This window comes from Homarus americanus, unplaced genomic scaffold, assembly GCF_018991925.1.
Source record: "Homarus americanus isolate GMGI-L3 unplaced genomic scaffold, GMGI_Hamer_2.0 scaffold18710, whole genome shotgun sequence".
In the NCBI taxonomy this organism is placed as follows: domain Eukaryota; kingdom Metazoa; phylum Arthropoda; class Malacostraca; order Decapoda; family Nephropidae; genus Homarus; species Homarus americanus.
In genome coordinates, this window is record NW_024734532.1 from 165725 (window position 1) to 189443 (window position 23719).

A 23719-nucleotide genomic window follows, 5' to 3' on the forward strand; every position below is an offset into this window, starting at 1 on the left:
GTCCTAGTGGCAGGATAATAGCACTTAAAGTCACTTATATGTAGTGCTGGTATTTGTGTTCGTCCAGTGATGCTATCGGGGTTATTTTTTCTTTTTTTATCTTCTCTTTATCCCAGTCCTCCTCGACAGGTTGTTGGTATCGTATGTGCTATCACTTTTACTTTTACTTTTATCCTTTTCGCCACTAATCGGCTTGTTAGCCGCCCGGGCGATCGGTCACGTCTCTGTCACGCACTGTTGGCAAGTAATGGGCATGCACCGGCTCCTGAATGTTTCTGAATCTGCTCTAGCGCTTGTCAAGTCTGGTCTTGAAACAGCTCACACTCGGTGCCGTCACAACACTCTCTGACAGATTGTTCCAAGAGTTCACAATGCTCACTCCGAAAAAAAGTTACCCCTCACAGTTTCCTGGACTTGCGGCTTCTTCAACCTTGAGCTGTGACCCCTTGTGGGGCGAGGGTCCGCCAGCTCCAGGTAAGGGCACTCGACTGAGTAGCGCCCTTTGAGATGTTTATACACCTCAATTAGGTACCCCCTTGCCCGTCTGTAGTATAAGCTAAGCAATTGCAGGCGCTCTAATCTCTCTGGGTAGCTGATGTGCTGAAGTGCAGGCACCAGTCTGGTGGCCCTCCTTTGGACATTTTCAATCAACTGACAGTCTCTAGCATACCTCGGGGACCAGACGGGGTGACAGTACTCCAGGCGGGGAAGCACCTCACTCTTGAAAATCGTCGCGAGGGACGGTGGACCGTCTAAATATCTGAACGATCTTCTTATAAGACCTAATAATTTAGTTGCCTGATTCACCTTCTTCTCACAGTGGCCCGAGAACTTCAGTTCATTGTCAACATACACACCCAGGTCCTTTTCACATTCTATCTCAATTAATGCACATTAATGTACTTTGGATCTTTCTGTGGCACCAATATTGTTTCTATGTTGCGCCCGCCCCAATAGAGGTCGCAGCCCCAAGTTCGGAAGTCAAGGCAAACTTTTTCGGAGTGAGAGTTGTGAACTCTTGGAACAATCTGCCAGACAGTGTTGTGACGGCACCGAGTATGAGCTGTTTCAAGACCAGTCTTGACCAACACTGGAGCAAGTTCAGATACATTCAGGAGCCAGTTCATGCCCAGTAGTTGCCACAGTGTATAATCAAAATGTGGCCCAAGCGGCTAACGAGCCGACCAGTGGCGAAGATGTAAAAGTATAGTAAAAATGCAAGTAAAGGTTAATAGATTCATGGTAACATTTGTCCCCGTTGTATTAACACTAGACTCAGGGAGTATGCTTTGTTGTTGTGGGAGACACGTAGTTTCTTTCTGGGTAAAACTATCAAGAAACTAAACAATCTGATCAGTGGCGAAGAGAACAAAATACAACACAATAAGGTAAACTTTGGTAACTTTCGGGTGCCTTGGGCTGAAAAGTTGCCACGTTCTATATTATGTATAATTGTTATGATTATTTCAGATTATGCAACGTTTGCAACCAATCATATTTATAGTAAATGAAAATAACGTATGGAAAGTTAGACATTACATTATAAGAAAAAATAAAAATATTCACTGCAACAGTTCCTACTGTACGCCATCGAAAGTCCCTCCAAATACTATTGTCGCGCCACCTGACTGCGTAGGTAGCCAGCAACCAGCTTACCCCAGTCAGTCCCAGTCGACTGAGCACCGCGGCAACTTACGTGAGTGAATAATAAAATAATAATAATAATAATTAACGGTTTATTGAAAAAGTTCTGCAGACCGAAGGCTGAAAATATACATTGGACATAAATGACTTATTACATACATTGGTGGTTTAACAAAAGCCTTCATTAGAGAAAGGTGAAGGAACATACAGTGAACATACAGATTAATGTAGGTGTTGAACAGCAAACTCGCAGTGTAGTAACTCCCTCCCAGATGGTGTTAGGAGGGACCTCACGTGGTGTAGTAGTTCCCTCAGATGGTGTTATGAGGGACCTGGCGTGGTGTAGTAATTCCCTCACAGATGATGTGATGAGTGACCTCACGTGGTGTAGTAATTCCCTCACAGATGGTGTTATGAGGGGCCTCACGTGGTGTAGTAATTCCCTCGCAGATGGTGTTATGAGGAGCCTCACGTGATGTAGTAATTACCTCACAGATGGTGTTATGAGGGACCACGTGGTGTAGTAATTCCCTCACAGATGGTGTTATGAGGGACCACGTGGTGTAGTAATTCCCTCACAGATGGTGTTATGAGGGCCTCACGTGGTGTAGTAATTCCCTCACAGATGGTGTTATGAGGGGCCACGTGGTGTAGTAATTCCCTCACAGATGGTGTTATGAGGGACCACGTGGTGTAGTAATTCCCTCACAGATGGTGTTATGAGGGACCTCACGTGGTGTAGTAATTCCCTCACAGATGGTGTTATGAGGGGCCTCACGTGGTGTAGTAATTCCCTCACAGATGGTGTTATGAGGGGCCTCACGTGGTGTAGTAGTTCCTCAGATGGTGTTATGAGGGACCTGTGGTGTAGTAATTCCCTCGCAGATGGTGTTATGAGGAGCCTCTGATGTAGTACCTCACAGATGGTGTTATGAGGGACCACGTGGTGTAGTAATTCCCTCACAGATGGTGTTATGAGGGGCCTCACGTGGTGTAGTAAGATGGTGTTATGAGGGACCCGTGGTGTAGTAATTCCCTCACAGATGGTGTTATGAGGGACCACGTGGTGTAGTAATTCCCTCACAGATGGTGTTATGAGGGACCTCACGTGGTGTAGTAATTACCTCACAGATGGTGTTATGAGGGGCCTCACGTGGTGTAGTAACTCCCTCACAGATGGTGTTATGAGGGGCCTCACGTGGTGTAGTAATTCCCTCACAGATGGTGTTATGAGGGGCCTCACGTGGTGTAGTGATTCCCTCACAGGTGGTGATATGAGGGACTTGACGTGGTGTAGTAATTCCCTCACATATGGTGTTATGAGGGGCCTGACGTGGTGTAGTAATTCCCTCACAGATGGTGTTATACGAGTGAGGTGTGGTCCCAGGCCTTCCTATCGTAGACGGATTAACACATCGCTGGTTGTTGTTGGGTCGGGCCGTTATCACTGGGTACCTGGGACCTCACTGTGTGAAGGTTAACTTGGGTGCGACTGTTTCTGTTGAGTTGTTCTCACTGACTCAAGCACTGTTCACCACTGTTCACCTCTGTTTAAAACTGGTTCCATTCCTTTCCTAAATGAAATTGTAACTTCTGGTGAGAACCTGTTGATATTCCGGTGGGGAGGAGGGTTCAGGGGAGGGAGTTGGTATGGGCCAACTTAACAGTTGACCTGGCTGCTGTGTGTGTACGAAATAGTGTGCGGCAGATAGAGGGGGTTGCTTTTTTTGTCCGAAACTTTGTTCAAGATGTTCATAAGTATTGTGGGGTATGAGATTGTTTAGTGTTCACTCAGGATGGGATGGAGAAAGGAAACTCACAATGTGCTCTCTGTATACATGTTGTATTGGATGTACAGTGCAGCTTGGTGCTGGGAAGGCAGCATGGTTACAAGCGTGATGTAGAGAGAGCTGGTTGGTGAGGACGCTCAGAGAAGGACAGCTTGTGGGTCGCCATGCTCGCCGGCGGGAGAGAGGACCGCCAGGCAGGTGGAGGAGGAGCGAGGGCCGCCAGGCAGCGGCGGAGGAGGAGGTGTTGCTGGCTGCGGCTGTAGGTAGAAAGAGAGAGATCACCACGAGGTCAGGTCTTAAATAGCGGGGGTTGGCGTGGCTTAGTAGTTGACCCCCGCTCCGTGGTGTATGGGGACGCTGGTTGACCTAGACCACGAGGCATACACTTTCAGTATTTATACCGTAAACGTCCAATGGGAGACATTGGAGCTTCACTCACTTGTTTAACACGTCGAAGGAAATTTTTGAGCGGGGAATATGGTTCTGCTGTTTGTTACTAATGAGGGAAACCCAAGACTTTTATTACTAAAGGCTAGGGCCGCTCCCATCAGATAGCTTACCATCCCTAAAATGGTAATAACGGCTGTCTTATTAGTGCCACGTGTCATATAGTATGTCTTACATATGATGAATTGTACTCCATGAGTGTAATCGAGCTTGCATATGTATAGGTAACCTGGTCAGTGCTGTCCAGGATCAAGATGCCCATCTGTTATCCAAGGACTTCAGAGTCGTATAGTCACTCACCTTATCGGTAAAGTGATCTTGACATCTGTTGCGGGGAATCTCACATGCTTAGGCCGACCTTCGGTAATAAATATAATCTTCGGGTTTATTACAGTCTGGCCATTGCAGGGATGGAGTTTGGTATCTTAGTGATCAGTGTCAGGGTTTGTGTATAAGCAGGTGAGGGTTTTTCTGTCTTTCATCTTTGCCAGTCTAGCATATCGTTCATTTGTTGGTGATAAGGTGAGGGAGGCCAGTGATGACGGGGCCCAGGGATGACGGGGCCCGGGGATGACGGGGCCCGGGGATGACGGGGGCGGTGTGTGAGGGGGTGGCGGGTTGAGGGGTGGGAGACGGTTAAGGAGTTATCTTACTTTTACGTTTATCCTCCTCGTCACTGATTGACTTGATAGTCACTTGAGTGGTCAGTCACGTCTCTGATACATACTGTTGGCAAGTACTGGGCATGAAGTGGCTCCTAAATGGATCTATACCTGCATCAGTGGTGGTCAACTCTGGTTTTGCAAGAGCTCACAATCGGTGCCGTCACAGCAGGTTGTTCCAAGAGTTCACAACTTGCTCCGGAATAGTTTGCCCTCACAGTTTTCTGGACTTGTGGCTTCTTCAACCTTGAGCTGTGACTCCTTATGGGGCGAGCGTCCGCCAGCTCCAAGTATGGACTTCTGCGCCCTTGACTCCTCAGGCTTCTACTCCCTTGACTCTTCAGGCTTCTACGCCCTTAACTCATGAGGCATAAAGGCAAGCATGAACCTAGCATGCTTCCCTGTTGGGCGCTGTAAACGCTTCTGCGCTTCACCTTACACAAGGATGTAGGGGGGTGCCCAATAAATAAAAATAAATAAATAATAATAATAGGTATGAACACTCGACTGAGTAGTGCCCCTTGAGATATTTATACACCTCATTTAGGTCCCCCCTTGCCCTTTGGACATTTTCAATCAACTGACAGTCTCTAGCACATCTCGGGGACCAGACGGGGAACCACTTGTGCAGTTACAACGCAGTATTTATTAAGCAAAGATATAAATACGTAGGCCAAAACAAAATATGCTTAGAATGTGTTACTGGCCCTACATTAGGGTACTACAGGCCTGAGTAATATATTATGTCACTGATGCCAGAAAATCCGAATGAGATGTCTTTACCAGGTCTGCATCGGTGCGAGAGGTTAAATGTTTCTGAAGTCTTTTATAAGATGTTAGTCGACGTGTCTAACGCTATATACCAAATTATCACTCACGGCTGAAACGTTATACAACAGGTCACATGTATAAGGCTTTATACGATGTACCGTTTTGTCTGAAATTTGTACAAGATATTACTTATTATTTTCAAATAATACCTTACATGGTAGAGCACTTGGCAAGTTAGCATATTAAGTTGGATAAATAAACCTTTCTTGTATTATAAATTATATACATCTAATCAAAATATTTACAGATACATATTATACGTGTGGTGTGGATACGGACACAAACTCAAGATGGACGAGGATTACTGGTGTGATTTTGTCGCTGGATGGATTGGGGGTAAGTATTGCTCAGGATTAAAAGTGTAAAACGAAAGATAAAAGATAAAATATTAATTTCTACTTGCCTTAAAGGGGTAATGGGAGTAGTACAGCAAGGGCAGATCCTGGGGGGTCCGGAACCCCCCCCCCCCTTCCCCCTTTTCACCAGAAAATTCCAATACCTTTTCTTTAATGCAGTATTGTACTCAAGCATTTTTGTATCGTAAAAAGTATTTACTGTTGACTTCAGAATGTCTCCTAATATCAAGTGTGCATGGTTTCAAAATGGCCTCAAAATGCCCATGATATTGGCCAGATTTAAAAAAAATGGGGGGAGGCCTTACAGCGCCCTGGGTGGGCTAGCTGCCCTCGCCATGTTCCCCCACCCACAACTTCTTGGACCCCCCTTTTGATATTCCTGGATCCGCCCCTGTACAGTACTTGTTAATATTGGCGGTGGGAGTGTGTATCTGTAGCCCCTAAAGCCAAACCCTTAATTACGAACTCAACGTGTGGAAAACTCTACAGTACTGTACTTACAATTAAAAGCCAAGTGAAAAATATTTACCTTCTCCCCTTAATGACTGGTCTCTCTCTCTCTCTCTCCAAATCACCCACATACATAGACTAGAATTAAAATGCTTTTATTTACCATACTCATACCAGGGTGTGCTGGACTGTTAGTTGGACAGCCAATGGACACTATCAAAGTACGACAACAAGCACTGACTAAAGTGTCCTCAAAGACTTCCATCATAAACATCTTCAAATATGAGGGAGTAAGTACATTTTATTATTTTGTTTGTGAGTTTCATTACACACACACACACACACGCATACTGTACTGTACCGATATATACGTCACTTAAGCTATAAACGGACTGTGTTCCATGTCTCATTTGTACAGAAGTCAGAACTCAATAATTAGACATTATAAATGGTGGTAAGGTTGGGTTAAGTTCCCAAGCCAGAAAAAAAGGACACTGTACTACCGAGCAAAAAGAGTGATAGAAAGAAGAAGAATAGTATAAAGAAGAGGAAACGGTGTAAATAAGAAGGAACAGTGTGAAGAAGAAGAAACAGTGAGGAGGAGAAGAAGAAAGAAGAAGCAACAGTAAGAAGAGACAGTGTGAAGAGGAAGAGGAAGAAGAAGAAACAGTAAGAAGAAGAAGGGAAAAGAAGAGTTAACATATCAGATAAGTCTCACCCTGGCTGACCAACACACACGCTATCACGAGGTCTGCCCCCACTTTTTATTCTACGGTGAATAATAACAGGATTTTTTAAATACATTATGAGAGTAAATGGAAACCTTATTGATTTTATCTTTGGGTAATCAATTTATCAAGGCTTAAGTGGTGAAGAGGCCAGATTGTGGATTTAGATAAGAAATTGCTGTGTAATGGTAGTTATATATACAGTAGTTAAAAAAAAGTGAAAGTGGGTCCCATAAGCATGACTGCTTTTTAGGGACAGTGTGGATACAGTATATGTATACAGTACAATAAGTCTTCACTTAACGTCGTCCCGCTTAACGTTGTTTCGGTACTACGTCGCTGAACTTTAGAAACCAAAAATTCGTTTAACCTCCCGGTGATCTGATACTGCGTCTTTTGCGTTGTCACGGACTACTTTTTACGGCACATCACCCGCTCTTGTCTGGCCACGCTATGCTCTCTCGGCTCGGCGCGTTGCCTTCACTCACGGAATGTCACAGTGTCCCCAAGGAACGCCAAGTCAGTCTCTATTACGACTTCACATCATTCGTGCGTGCTTAAGTGGTTTTGCTCTAAAACTGTACTCCAACCATTCGAAATGACTTCCAAATGCCTATCATGTGCTACTGATGCTAGTGTAGTGAAGAGGCAACGTAAGACCATTACCCTGGCTACGAAAATGGATGTATTAACCTGATTTGAAAAAGGGGAATGTGCTGTGGACATAGCCGCTGTGCTTGGTCTAACCTCCACAACGGTGCGTACTATCCTGACCAACGCTGACAAGATTAAGGTTAGTGCTGGAAGTCGTTCTTCTCTGAGTGCTACTAAGACGACTCGTGCTAGAAGCACTGTGATAGAGAAGGTGGAAAAGATGCTGGCAATGTGGATGGAGGACCAGAATCAATGCAATGCCCCTGTGAGCCTTATGGTTATCCAGCATAAGGCCAGATCCCTGTTTGATGACTTAAAGACAGAAGCAGGTGAAGGATCGAAGGAAGAGACCTTTACGGCCAGCCAAGGATGGTTTCAACAATTTAAGCGTAGTTATAACTTCCACAATATTAAGATGACTGGTGAAGCTGCCAGTTCAGATACGGAAGCTGCCGAGACATTCCCACCAGAATTCAAACGGATTATCCAGCAAGGAGGCTACTCACCGAAGCAAGTCTTCAATGTGGATGAGACTGGTCTCTTTTGGAAGAGGATGCCTGAGAGGACCTATATCTCCAAGGAGGATAAAAGAGCGCCAGAATTTAAAACAGCAAAAGACCGCTTGACGCTGCTGCTTGGCGCGAACGCTGCCGGTGACTTCAAGCTGAAGCCTATGCTGATTTCTCGCGCTGCCAACCCACGGGCCCTGAAAGGTTACTCTCAGGATCACCTTCCTGTCATTTACAAGGCAAACAAAATGGCATGGATAACCGGCACCATATTTAGCCAGTGGTTAAATGTGTATGCCGTCCCTGCACTGAAGGAATACTGTGCCAAGGAGAACCTTAACTTCGAAATTCTTCTGATCCTTGACATTGCTTCAGCTCATCCTCCCAATCTCGACGACTTGCATGACAGTGTAAAAGTTGTATTCCTGCCTCCCAACATGACAGCACTGATGCAGCCTATGGACCAAGGCGTCATAGCTACATTCAAGGCGTATTATTTGCGCAATACCCTGGCTCAGCTGCTCAAGGCTACAGATGCAGAAAATAAACCAACGATCCGAGAATATTAGCACCGCTTCAACATTCTTCATGCAATTGACAACATTGGCAAGGCATGGGAAGAGGTTTCAGAAAGTTGCTTGATTGGTGTATGCCGTAAACTGTGGCCCGAGTGTGACAACAGCTATACGGGATTCACGGACTTAGTCCCAGCTGTGAATAGGGATATCCTCAGCTTGGCTAGACAGGTAGGCTTTGAGGAACTGGAATCAGAGGATATTGAGGACGTCCTGGCATCCCACACAGAAGTGCTCACCACTGGATTAATTTTTTCGTTGCGGGACTGCAGGAGCTTCTTCACAGCAGCCGGCAGCTGAGGAGGAGCAAAAACAACAGAGGAGGAGCAACCAGCGGTGGAGGAACACCAGTCAGAGCAGGTGGAGGAGGAGGCAGCCGCAGAGTCTCAGTGACTCACCACCCTCCTCCTCCGCTCCCGCTATCCTCCTCCTTCGCTCCACTACCCACCACACACTCGCTCTACCACCTCCGCCCATCGGTGAGTACCAATACAAACTTAGTATTGTAGTTCTATATACTATTCTCTATAGAAATGGCAATAATTTTCTGTATATGTAACTTTTTTCATGGAGCAAAGGGAGGCTCAGGAACGTAACTCCCGTATTTTATCTATTTCTTATGGGGAAAATTAATCCTCTTAACGTTGTTTCGCTTAACGTGGCGTTTTCAGGAACGTAACCCTGACGTTAAGCGAGGACTTATTGTACTAAGCCTTCTGTACACAAGGAGGCAGCATGGCCAGTACTACACCTAACCACAATCACTTTCCCAGGTGTCTTTAACTTCGACCTTGCATAATGGTAGAAAGCCTTTGGGATTCACTTGACTTTACTTGCAATCCGCCTCTGACTTTGCTTGGTTCCTGGTCCTGGTATATATCCTCCTGTCCTGCTCATCATTACCATTGAGTTAGGCTAGTGAATACCCCTTATATCCTCCCTCATCCTGTCATAATGCAGTGTAATATTTTAACCTTGGGCTGCTCTTATCATGAACCAAGTTACAGTTAAATATATAGGACAATGTTACATGATGGCTGGTGCTGACTGGAGCTAGGTGTTCCAACTTGGCCACCATATCTTCTTCCTTAGTTATGATGAGGTCAAGAGGTTTGGGTGTTTGTTCCTCTCTGTAGTGAGTCTGAGCTTTTAAATGTTGGAATAGAAAATTATCTTTCAGAGTTTCTACATAAAAGAGTAGCTGGACTATTTAAGTTATTTAGTGTAATTTCATTCCTCCAGTCGATGTTGCCAAAGTTGAAGTCCCCCACGACAAGGAGGTGGCGAGAGTTGAGCGTCGTTATGTTGTCTTTTTCTTGTTGTTTTTCTTTATGAGGTTATCTGTACAAGTACAATATGTGCTTGTTGACAACTACATCACCAATATGTGTTTACAGTATTTTCAAATTCTGGTAACACTACCTGGGTTTTTCACACCCAAATGTAATGTACTTCACTAAAAATAAGCACCCCTTCACTTTTCCTTTACGTACATAAACCTCTCATACACTACTGCGTCAAGCCCTTCAGACCATGGCACGTGTAGTGATTTATGCCTGGTCATGTTCTTATGTGCTTTATTATACTGCATCTTGATTTTCATAAATTTTTGTTGTATTCAGCACCAAGTTCGTCAGCATGTTTGTGTGCTGAGATAACCTTGTCTAGTTTTGTAATATTCCTCTTTACACTGTTGTAAGTATCATAATCACTAGGTTTATTTGTGGAAGCCATTGTTAGGATAGAATTTCTAAATTAAAAAGAAATTACAGATTTTCAGTCAAGGTTAACAACATTATTTTTTGAGAAAATAACTGGATGCAGGAAGGCAGAGATAAGATCAACAGAACTCTCCAAATCACACCCAACTCTTGAGTGCACTTCACTTATAAAGTTTTACCTCTCAGTACTTCACAAATAAAATGTAAAAGCATAGAGAATAAAAGTATATACTGTACCAGTACAATGAATAAAAATATATCTATACTGTACTGTTTTGCTATCTACTGTATTTCACAAACATCTTATACCGCACACTATTCTTTTTAAAAAATTAGCAAAAAAGCACTAATATTACAGGTGCTGAAAAGGAGCCATTAAGCCATAGCTGTTTTCAAATTATTTTATGGGGATTGATTCAAAGTTTCATATTTAAATTATATATAATACTGTTTTAGTAACTGTACACACCATACATAGACAAGAGACATCATGTAGGCATACTCATGACTAACATTTGGTAAAAGAAAATAGTTAACAGATTTTGTTTGCATTGAATTATTAAATTATTTGTTTACAGTATTTGTAGCAGCTGCAAGATCATGTGTGGTGAATTTCCCAAATCGGGCAAGTCTGCTTTCATGGCCTGACACAAACTCATTAACCTGGCCACCTTTACTAAGCTAATGCTGTTAAGCCTTTCTTTATGAACACTTGGGAGCATTGGTTCAGTCTGCTGGGTAATAATAAATTGAAAATATGTTTTTAGTCTTCTTAAAGAGCTAAAACTTCTCTCAGTGAAGGCATATGTGGAAGACATTACTAGAATAAGTCTTAACAGGGTCAACACACTCTAGACACAAGTGTTTTTTGTGTAGGAGTTATGGGTTTGATATGAGTGAGGAAATCAGCAAGTTTTAATTTACCACTGAATTCCATATTGCAGGACAAGTCTGATTTGTTCTTTGAGTACAGCTTACTTAAGTGAACTCCACAAAAAAGATGTTACCCTTTCATATAAAGTATCAGTATCCTGACCTTTAAAACAATACTATACAGGTATCAGAATTCAACGACTTAATATAAAAAAAAATTCCCGACTTATTAAAAGACGTTACTGTATATATCAAATTAACATTGTTGGGCAGGACATAATTCAGTGAATACCTATACAATATAGGTACGTACAGTATTCATATGTAAAATAACTTCTGAATAATGGAGGAAATTTTTTGTTATTCTTGTTGCTTTAGTTATGGTACGTTTGCTAAGACGAACATCATTATTGATGCATTTTTTTTTTTCAGATACGAGGATATTATAAGGGTTTGAGCTTTCCGTTGTTAGCAGCGGGTACCCTTAATTCTCTCTTCTTTGGTGTCTATGGCAACAGCATTAGATGGTTATCTGGAGATAAGGACAAGCCATCAACTTCTAATGTCTACATAGCTGGCTGTGCTGGAGGAGTTGCACAGCTAATAGTAGCATGTCCAGTAGATTTGGTCAAAATTAAAATGCAACTGCAATTGGGTAAGTAAGTTTTTTTTTTTTTACGGGTATTAGCCCACCCGGACACAGGTCACCGACCCACATCAGGGCTCGGGGGGCGAAAACGCAACAACAACAACAACGACGACGACGATAATAATAATAATAATAATAATAATAATAATAATAATAATAATAATAATAATTCAGATAAGGAAAATTTATAATAAAAAATACAAAAATAAAAATAAAATAATCATGATAACACTAATAACGCAGGATGGTGTGGCGGCGATGTGTGTGTGTGTGTGTGTGTGTGTGTGTGTGTGTGTGTGTGTGTGTGTGTGTGTGTGTGTGTGTGTGTGTGTGGTGTGTGTGGTGTGCAGTGTGTTGTGTCGCGCTCGATTTGAATGTACAGTATATCCCTCCGGCGGCAATCCGCGTATTTGCAAATCCGTGTACAGGTTTGTTAAACCCGTGTATGTTAAGGGCTGACTGTATAACCTTTCCACGATAACCTTGCCCGTTAGTCCTGCCCATCATGTATAGCTACAAATAGCTGATTGGTTCCCATAAGCGTTTTACCACCGGACTGTGGGTTTATAAGCGCGTACGGCGTATTTATATCGACCTTTAATAATAAATATTAAACATTTTCTAACATCCTCTCTGAGGTGCTAATGCCTTGAAATGATTTGCATTTTGTTAGTCCAGATATTTAACATTATTTTAGATAATAACAAATCTGGCTACCAATTGTGATATTTAGTTTGAATTTTCTATGAACCAACCAGCTATTAGTATAGAAGAGGGGCGTGGCTTATGGGCCAGATTAGCATGGAAAGAGTATAGTTCAGTACTGTACTGCACAGAGTAAAACCTCATTATATTGGACATCAGTCTAATGGGTATGATCCATTATATGGAGATTTCACATCTAATTGACTTGGATATAATGAACTACATTATTTTATGTACAGTAGTCCAGTATACAGTACAGGTACTCTGTTAAACAGAGGTCTCACTGCATTATATTGTCAATATTTTATACTTGGTGTTGTGTCAGTGTCACTTGGATATACAGCATTGAAATTTGTATTAAATGAACCATGTTAAAAATGTTCTGGATGCTTCAGTCTTTTAGAGTAGAAAATTTAAGAAGTGATTGACCGTCTACATGGCTGGTAAGTTGATAAGTGAAGTGGCTAGATATTGTAATGAGTAAATGTCATTTGTGAGATCTGTAAATAAGTATACTAGTTGAAAATGTTATCTGTTGATAATGTCTCGGATAAACTGATAAATTACAGTAAGTCCCCGCTTAACGTTGGGGTTACTTTCCTGAAAACGCGACGTTAAGCGAAACAATGTTAAGCGGATAAATTTTCCCCATAAGAAATAGATAAAATACAGGAGTTACGTTCCTGAGCTTCCCTTTGCCCCATGGAAAAAGTTACATATACAGAAAATCATTGTTATTTCTATAGAGAATAGTATATAGAACTACAATACGTACTAAGTTTGTATTAGTACTCACCGATGGGCAGAGGTGGTAGAGCGAGTGTGTGGTGGGTAGTGGAGCGAAGGAGGAGGATAGCGGGAGCAGAGGAGGAGGGTGGTGAGTCACTGAGACTCTGCGGCTGCCTTCTCCTCCTCCTGCTCTGACTGGGGTTCCTCTGCCGCTGGTTGCTCCTCCTCAACGAAAAAATGAATCCAGTGTTGACTGCTTGGTGCTACTCATCTTCTACTTATAGATCTCGGTGTAGCAACCAAGACTGTCATCAATGATGCGTTGAACCTTTGAGCTACGTTCTCTGTTTGGGACATCATCTAGAAGCATTTGCATTGCTTGCTGGAATATGTTCAACGATTCTGCCAACCTCTTTGAAGTTAGCGTTCGTTGAGGTTCTTCTTCGTCGTCAAACAGGGATCTGGCCTTATGCTGGATAACCATAAGGCTCACAGGGGCATTGCATTGATTCTGGCCCTCCATCCACATTGCCAGCATCTTTTCCACCTTCTCTATCACAGTGCTTCTAGTACGAGTCGTCTTAGTAGCATTCAGAGAAGAACGACTTCCAGCACTAACCTTAATCTTGTCAGCGTTGGTCAGGATAGTACGCACCGTTGTGGGGGTTAGACCAAGCACAGCGGCTATGTCCACAGCACATTCCCCTTTTTCAAATTGAGTTAATACATCCATTTTTGTAGCCAGGGTAATGGTCTTACGTTGCCTCTTCACTACACTAGCATCAGTAGCACTTGATGGGCACTTGGAAGCCATTTCGAATGGTTGGAGTACAGTTTTAGAGCAAAAACAATTAAGCATGCACGAATGATGTGAAGTCGTAACAGAGACTGACTTGGCGTTGCTTGGGGACACTGTGATGTTCCGCGAGTGAGGGCAGCGCGCTGAGCCGAGAGAGCGTAGCGTGGCCAGACAAGAGCGGGTGATGTGCCGTAAAAAGTAGTCCGTGACGACGCAAAATGACGTATTATTGGATCACCGGAACGTTAAACAATTTTTGGTTCAGCGACGTAGTACCGAAACAACGTTAAGCGGGACGACGTTAAGCGAGGACTTACTGTAGTAGTCATTATAGTAACTCCATTTGTTCAAAATCTAAATACTGGAAGCTAGATGTTGGTAAATATAGTACTGTACCTGTAATAAGATTTATTGTCTGTATTTGTAAAATTTCCACAGGCGCCTCAAAAGAAGTGTGGGGAAAATTTATGGAGACAAACTACAAAGGACCAATTTCATGCTTTCGAAAGTTGTACAAAAATGGTGGTATCAGTAGCTGCTATACTGGTATTACTACTATGTTTCTCAGGTAAATACCATGTTAACATTTGTTCTCTTCACATGAGGAATATGTTCATTGAGTGCATATCAGATGGATACAAATTTAACAGTGTAATTTTATGTATTTTCATGTTGGTAATCATTTGACTACATTAATTTCTCTGTTATCTGGAATCTTTGATCCCTGGAACACTCCAATAGCTCAATTTTTTTTTTAGCATTCCGAGAAATTCCAGGAAAAATCTTTCTATTTCAGGCATGGGAACAAATTTCAAAGGATTGCACATATTTCCGATGCAGGGTAGGCTCAGAGTACTTGTGAGTTATGACTGACCACTACTGTCATGTGACTGCATGGGCTGCCTATGATTGGCTGATGTACCTCACAGTGTATGCTAGTGTGTACAGGGTGTATGTACAGTACTGTACACAGTGCATGTACATTCTCTTCTTCATGGAGGGAGAGGAGAGTGACAGTTAGCGACACCTGCGACAGGAGATGGTACAGGACAAAGGCAGGCCATCCTGTATCATCATATGACCATTTGGCCTGCCTGCATCACAAGCTCAAGTCAACAGCATCTACTAGTGAATACAGTACAGTATAGTGTATACAGTACAGTATATTTTGTTTATTTGCAATATATCGTATGTGTACGGTGGTGTTTTCATAAACAAATACAGCTCTGTGTCTGTCTATGCAAGATGCATAGTTTAGACTCGGAAAAATTTCCCCAGTACTGTGCAGTACCTGAAAAAAATCCAGGGAGGAGAAAATTCATTCCCATGCCCGGAAATCTCTCAAACGCGGAATCGCTCTGCACCAATTATTCTGGCTGACAGCGATATCACTTACTATTGTACTGTGGGATCAGTTCTGGAACAAAATTAATTTCCTTTGTAGTCTAAGAGACCTAACAAATGAATTGGTGGGATCCAGCTCAGAGGCAGAACACAGACCATACCCAGAGGTATATGTATATACTGTAATTGCATTATATTGTACTGTACACAATGTTGGCATAACAAGGGAGACTTAAATTGATTAATGCAATTATGATGGAATACATTGCTCCAGCTAAGAGGTTGAAGAGCATGATTGTGTATATGTACTTATAAGGGATAAGGTGATATGCTTAAACATGGGAACTACAGGCACCTGGAGCTGTTTGACCAAGTTACAAAAGTATGGAAAGAGTGATGAAGAAATTGATAAGGCACAGAGTAGATTTAAATGATGTCGTTTGGGTTCATGCTAGGTAGGGGGACTCCAGAGGCAATATTTATGGCCAGGTAACAACAAGAAATATTTAGGTAAGGATAGAAAGGTGTACTGTACTTGGTCTTTGCAACTTAGAGAAGACAATTTACAGAGTACCTTGTGAGATAGTCCAGTGAGCAATGAGGAAGTTGGGGATTGTGGAGTGTCTTGTTCAAATGATTATGGCAAAGAAAACAATGAATTTAAGGTGAATGTAAGGATCCATGAAGGGTCTGTCTCGAGCCTCTACCTGTCCATCACGGTGGTAGAGGCTCCATCATGGTGGGATAGGCTCCATCATGGTGGGAGAGGCTCCATCATGGTGGGAGAGGCTCCATCATGGTGGGAGATGCTCCATCATGGTGGGAGAGGCACTATCATGAGGTTTACGACTGATCTGCCCTGGGAGTTGCTGATAACTTAATGCTGATAACAGATAACATTTAAGAGACACTTTAAAAATTTAAGAATTAGAAGGATAGAGTGGAGTCAAAGGGCATAAGAGTGGAATGCGGCAAACACAAAAGTAATGATTATTGGAATGGCATGGAAATTTGTCATGGACTGTCTGTTAGAAAGGAGTTAGCAACAATTCAATATTGTGTAGTGAGTGTGGAAGATGGGTACACAAGAGATGCAGACGGCAGGATATTGCTGATATTAAATGTGGTGTATGTGCATATAACCGTATTGTCTTAGCAGGGTTGGAGAATTCATCTTTTGGGTTATATCCTTCGATTGTATGAATATGTTCTGTAACCTGCATGACATGATCAGTGCTGGAGGTGGTGCAGAAACTTGCTCAGTTGCAAGTGCCAGAAAATGGCTGGAAGAAGTTGAGGGACTATTGCCATTATTGACGGCAAGAGAACCATCCCTTTGCATGAAAGGAAAGATGTATGCAACTCACATGAAAGTGTGATGCTGTATGGCAGTGAAGCATGGGCAGTTATGAGGATACAAAGGCTTGAGTGAGCTGAAATGAGAATGGTCAGGTTTTGCATAGAGTTAGGGGAGATGGGTAGTGGATGGAGGAAATGGAAGAAAAGTGCTGAGAGAAATTTGATTTCCAAGAATAATAATGATAATGATAATGATAATAATTTATACCTATAAAAATAACTTATATTTCATGTTAAACAATAATTACCTTCTTAACCTCAATAACCATATTTTCAACTAAAATTATGGTTGGTTGATGTTGGAATAGAATTAAGAATATAATAAATACAGTAAAAGTAATAAACCATTCAAATGACAATGAAATAAGTGTACAGTATACGGGTACAAGAAAATTATTCGAAACAAACACACACTCATGTGGAAACTATCAGAGTCTTTGGGGGAATAACATGGAAAGTAAAAAGTCGACATGTAGGGAGTGCAAATAAGAAAATGCAATAATCTTCAGGGACTGTCAAAACATAGACACTGAAGTAACTGTTGTCAAAAAGTTCATCTGAAATTGGTGAAGGAAATTGATGGTAGTTTAATGAACATATGGATCTGATATAATACAACTTTTACAATTTTACATCCTAAAATTGGATGTTTTTTGGCTTATATATGATACTCTTCCTTTGGGGATGTGCCTTCATTTGGCTTATATATGATACTCTTCCTTCGGGGATGTGCCTTCATTAGGCTTATATATGATACTCTTCCTTCGGGGATGTGCCTTCATTTGGCTTATATATGATATTCTTCCTTCAGGGATGTGCCTTCATTTGGCATATATATGATACTCTTCCTTTGGGGATGTGCCTTCATTTGGCTTATATATGATACTCTTCCTTCGGGGATGTGCCTTCATTTGGCTTATATATGATACTCTTCCTTCGGGGATGTGCCTTCATTTGGCTTATATATGATACTCTTCCTTCGGGGATGTGCCTTCATTTAGCTATATATGATACTCTTCCTTCGGGGATGTGCCTTCATTTGGCTTATATATGATACTCTTCCTTCGGGGATGTGCCTTCATTTGGCTTATATATGATATTCTTCCTTCAGGGATGTGCCTTCATTTGGCATATATATGATGCTCTATGAAACATTCATGAGAAATACTTGTGGCTCAGATCGAAATGCAAGTCCAGGGGCTGTGATACTTTGTGGTGGCATGGCAGGTAAGACATATCAGTCATGATGTAGAGTAACTGTACTGTATACAGTACTTTAGTGTAAAACAGAGATGGGGGACTCAGCCTTTGTTTGTGGACTTGACACTTGGCTTGGACTCCAATGTAATGTGATCTGACTTGATCTGACTCGAGACTTGCCTCGATTGACATGTGACTTGGCTTGAAATTCATATTATTTTTACTTGAGTTGACTGCAAATGTGACATTACAGTACTATGTGGAACAGTGACCCATTGTGTCAAGATTTGGATAATACTGTAGTTAGAACGTGAATCTTCCTTGAGTTACCTTAACGTTAAATATCAAAATATTAATTATCACATTGCTGACATGGGTAGTTGTACCATTGGGATTATGGGCATCATATGCCAAGTATGTACAGTAGATTGTGTGAGCTTGTAAGGTTAGTGTCCATGTGTTCTAATAGTGCCATTGGATCAACTCAATATGTGGGATGTTCTTCCTGGTGTCAGATATGCGAGTTACTTAACCTGATAACTGCGGCAAACTTTCTAGAAATCAGAGTGATTTGAGAGCAGTGTGAAAACAAAAAATTATATCTTGTGGGGTCTAGTATGGGATGTTTACACTCACCAGATTCTTGAGTCCCCCACTGAGATGTACGTTTCCCCATCCTTCATTTCAGAAACCTAACGAAATCTATATTTACTTTTAGTGAAATTGTCAAATAAGTCTACTGTTGGGGTGAGCAATAGAAGTGAGTCTTTTTCTGCCCTATGAGAGACTGACAGCCAGACTAAGGTATTCAATGGACTCATATTTGGTTTCTACATACTGTACTATCTTTTAATCCACAAGAGTTAAAATTATGTTCGGAGAACGTATTTTTTTGCGCACTGGAGGTTGATCGGCGAATTACTCTACCACAGTTATCGGGTTAAAATCCCATTCTATAACCAAATCTTAATACTGTACAGTCTCTCCTCACCTTACGCCATATTCGACTTATGACAACCCGGACATACGACGGCCATGGTCGTATAAAATATTTTTCACATTACGTATTTTCGAGTCCCGACATTAGTTATCACGCTGTGTACTAAAAAAATTTTTGCTTGTAATTCCCTATAAAATGGCTGGCAAGCATAAAAGTGAGAGTTCTCGTGGTGCTGAGAAGAAAAAGAGACACCCATTTTAGAATTTCTATGTATTATTTTCATCTTTTCGACTTACAACCAAATCGACTTACGACCTGGTTGTTGGGATGGAACCCCGTCATAAGTCGAGGAGAGACTGAAAAGTTGGCAAGAACTGGGTTTTGAAGCTTGAAATGACATCCAATGACTAAGCCAAGTTACATGCACAGGCATCGCAGCTCATTGCCAACTACTGTACCTCTAGTGATGGCTGAAATGCTTAAGATCCCTTTTTTAGTGATTTGGTTATTAACAGAAAAGCAGAGATAATTCACGAATTAGTTCTAGCCACTAGTATAGACGGGTTAACCTGAATATTTAACCCCACAAACTTAGCGAGTGATCTGCATGTCACTTAGCCCGTGCTTAATTGTAAAATTAAATTCACAAATTATTCTTCCTTTTTTCTGTAGAAATTCTTCATCTAATAAAATGTTTGCATGTCAAAGGCTTCTTGAGCACTGGGTGGGTATGGTTTATTCATATGGTCTGATTATCACATTAAGTTGTTTTCTTACAGTTTATCAAGTATTATATTATTTTTAGGGATGTGATTGCTTCAGGCTTCTATATGGTTGTATATTCGTGGATGACTGACTTCAATCCTTGTCCTTCTACCATTTCCATCCTTTGGGCAGGTGGCATGGCAGGTAAGTTGAAGCCAAACTCTACAAGTAGTGACGAATGTTCTTGCTGAATCTGTCTTCACTGCATAGCATGACTTATGCTGGTCTCTTCTAAGCTCTATCAGACAAAATGCATCCATCATAACTTCTTTTGAATACAATAAAAGTTCGTTAAGTCCCATCCTCTCTCATTTTAAAAGATATCATTGGCTATGTTTCTTATAATTCTTTCTTAATTTGCAACCGTTGCTTGTTGATTAATAATAATTTTTCCATGTACTGTACTTATGGGAATGATCTGTATTCATGGGTTGGCAGCATTTTCTATTTACAGTCGTTCACACAAGAGGCTGGGAGGAAAAGACACCTTCTTCTGACATCTATTTGAGCCTTGCAGCCACCTGACAAGCAAAAAGTGGCTTGTTACTAAAGCTATAGTGCTCCACACAACCATATCACGGTTTTATATGTGTTCGTAATGCATCGTTTTCCCTCATAATAGTGTTGATTGTGCACAAGATTTTGAACAATTGAGAAAAAATTTTTGGGTTCATGAGCAGCTTATTTTCACATTTTATTTAATCACTCTTTACTAAAATCAAACTACAGAGTGCATATGTAATCACTATAACACAAGAAGCAATGGAAAGTACAGGGGAGAGATCCTTACAGCCAAGCGGGTCATTAGTTTAAGGCCAAATACTGTTTCTATATTTTTCCCTAGAATCATGCAAGACCAATGTCACTCAGACTAGATTTTTCTAGACATAATACACCTCAGACATACAGCATATACACCTTGGGCATAAGACTTGTATAAACCTTGGCCATGAGACATGTACTATGTAGTATATCTTGGACATAAGACATACACCTCAGACATAAAACAAACATTATTGTGGATACTAAGCACTACCATATATATTATAACTGAAAAGGGAAAAGGAAAGGAAGATGGAAACCTATCAGATCAATATAAACTGGTAAATAAAGAGGATATTTATCAGGTATTTAGACATTATGGAAGACATGATTCATCGTGCCACACTTTAATATCAGAATAAGAGGGTTAGTTATAACTTCTGATGTGATAATGAATATGTTCGACCCAAATTAGTTATAAACAATCTTGGTTGGGGAAAAAGGTATGCATAGTTCACCCAAAATTAATTATGTTCTGTATGTCATGTTATAGGTTAGTGCTAAATTCGCAAGACATTTTCATGGCTATTGAATTCGTTTGTCACGATGATATTCAAGAAAACTCACTTTCATTGTTTTTATGTATACTGTATATTCTTTTGTTTTGTATCTAGGGGTGATATCTTGGGCTTCAATATTACCACTGGATGTTGTCAAGTCTCGAATCCAGGCTGATTGCCCGATTAATCCTCAGTACAAGGTAAGGTAGTGGATAAGCTCATGTGTGAGTTTTATGGGATATATTTTTTTTTTAACATATTTGCTCTCTCTCCCTGAGTGTCTCTCTGTCTCTCTCCTGTCTGTCTCTCTCTCTCTCTCTCTCTCTCTCTCTCTCTCTCTCTCTCTCTCTCTCCTTGTCTGTCTGCCTGTCTGTCTGTCTGTCTCTCTCTCTTCAAAAATCACCCTGCATCTTGTACTGTATGTTGGTGGTTAACCCTAGGGGGATGCTGATACCTGTACCAGATTAAAACCAAGATTTCCCCCATTTGAGACTCTAGAAATAATGTATACACTGTGTACAGTATACGAACATAAATTAGAGAAATCAAGAGAAATAAATACAAATGTAAAAACCTGTTATTTCATATGTATTTTTTATCAATAACATTACTACCTGTTTAACATGCATCCATCCACATGTGTGAAGTTATTTGTGATACTAATCTGCCCATCAGGTGTTGGTACGACTTGCCACGTGGCTGCCATTTTGAGTTTGGTAAAGTTCAAGTCTCACATGAACCGATACTCTGAATCCATCCCCCGCCCACGAAGCAATAACCTGACTAAATACACCATAAATTTGCATACAGTATATAATATTATACAGCACAGTATTACCAAACTTCCATATACTGTACTGAAATTTGCTATACAGTACCATATCCCTCCTCAAATATCTAAAATACTGTATGGTATTCTAATATAATACAGTACAGTACTGCGATAATAAAACAATAAAAAATTTAAATAATAATAATAATTAATTGACTTCATCCTCTCACATAGCATAGGAAATTTTGTTATAAGTTTTCGTTCCCACCTTGTTTTGTTTTAGTCCCTTTATGCATTGAGAAACTCCTCATTCATTTATTTTTTTCAAGTGCCAATATTTAGACCAAGAAAAAAGACAAAATTAATTATAAAACTGATTTTTTCACAATGCAAAACAAAATCCAAAATTCTTCCCTATTTACTAGCTCAAAAATTTTCGAAGGCTGAAACAACATGCTATATACCACTAGACGCAGAAAATTACCAGGTTACCAATAGTGCAATCAGATTTTTTCTATGACTACCAGTAATACTTTGGCTGTAACTTGTGAAAAACTGAAAGTGAAAAAAAAACTGAGTTATGAATACTGTACTGTACAGGACGTCCCGACTTACGAATGCCCGCTGATACGAACGAGGTTAAACTTGAAATCTACAGTATTTTATTTACCTGCTGACTTATTTTTTACTTTAATTTACTGTATTAAGTAATTTTATTTCTTCTTTTGTCTTAAATTAAGTGATTTTAGATGTATATAAGGACTTAAGCTATGATATAGTGGGATCTTAAACATTGTTTTGTAAGTACCTGTACGTTATGCATTTAGCATGTGTTCCGACTTATGATTATAAATACCCTGTACTGTACTTATACTTTTGGTTTGAGTAACCATATGACCCAAAAATTATTAAGTACTGTATGGCAATGTCTCCATTAGCTGGAATCCCTCAAACCCGGAACTCTCTGATAGCTGGAATTGAAATTATCTCGGAAAATTGTTCCCAAAGCCGGAATTTTCCTGAAAATTCCGGCTTTGGGAACGATTTTCTGAGGGGCACATTTTCTGGAAAATTCTGAGAAAATTTTCCTGATACCCGTAAATTTCCGGAAAATTCCGGGGATGGGCGAGTTTTTCCTGGGTTTGAGAGTTGAAAATCAGGCGCATTTTCTGGTACAGGGTACTTGGAAAATTACGGGGATGGGGAGATTTTTCCTGGTTTGAAAGATGATATAATGGACAATTTCTGGAATTTCTTAGAACATCTACTGTTACCCAGAAAATTCCGGGGATGAGGGAATTTTTTGGGCTTTGAGAGAGTCGTTTCGTTACCCGGAAATCTCTCATTCCTGGAAGTGTTTTGAACCAAATGTTCCGGCTAACGGAGATATCACCGTACAGTAGCTACACTTTTTTTCTCAATTATTTTTTTATTAAGCTTCTCAAGTAACTTGGTACAGTACTTTACATTATTTAAGGTATTGTTTGTTAAAAAGATGTAAAGAAAATTATTCTACTTGACAGAATTTATGGGACTGTTTGGTGAAAAGCTACAAGGCAGAGGGCCTTCAGGTTTTCACAAGAGGATTCTGGATGATGTCCCTTCGTGCCTTCCCAACCAATAGTGCCATCTTCTTTGGCTATGTGACATCCCTTGATCTTTTAAGGAGCATTAGTTCACAAGGATAATAAAATAAATATCTACTGATATACTAATTTATTAGTTATCCTTTGTACCAATAAAATTTTATGTTTTCTTTTATCCTCTTCGCCACTGATCGGCTTGTTAGCCGCTTGGGCTAATACTGCATGAGTGACACCGTGTTTTCATTGCTACAGTTCAGTACAGTACTTGGAGAAGAATTGTTTTTGTAAGTGACTTTTGTACAGGTATAA

General features: G+C 40.8%; 2 protein-coding genes across 5 annotated transcripts in view; one reads left to right on the plus strand and one right to left on the minus strand.

The window, feature by feature from the left end:
- LOC121870283 (DNA polymerase theta-like) overlaps positions 1 to 23719 on the minus strand; it is a 37482-nt gene that overhangs the window by 9865 nt on the left and 3898 nt on the right. Inside the window, exon 3 of one of the 3 annotated variants that reach the window (XR_006089690.1) lies at positions 3650 to 3691. The exons of the other annotated variants lie outside the window; for them this stretch is intronic. The gene's annotated coding sequence lies outside the window, so the exon portion shown is untranslated. Of the gene's footprint in view, positions 1 to 3649; positions 3692 to 23719 lie in introns of those variants that run through there. 3 annotated transcript variants of the gene reach the window in all.
- On the plus strand, positions 1622 to 23533 carry LOC121870282 (solute carrier family 25 member 45-like). Of its 2 annotated transcripts, none has more exons than XM_042372068.1 (8): positions 1622 to 1696; positions 5622 to 5710; positions 6358 to 6470; positions 11673 to 11895; positions 14561 to 14690; positions 17937 to 18052; positions 21167 to 21252; positions 23348 to 23533. In XM_042372068.1, the coding sequence occupies exons 2-8, from the start codon at positions 5665 to 5667 to the stop codon at positions 23510 to 23512; spliced, it is 879 nt and encodes a 292-aa protein (XP_042228002.1). In that variant the 5' UTR covers positions 1622 to 1696; positions 5622 to 5664; the 3' UTR covers positions 23513 to 23533. The 2 variants fall into 2 exon arrangements, with proteins under 2 accessions (XP_042228002.1, XP_042228003.1); XM_042372069.1 differs by lacking the exon at positions 17937 to 18052 and adding an exon at positions 19771 to 19874.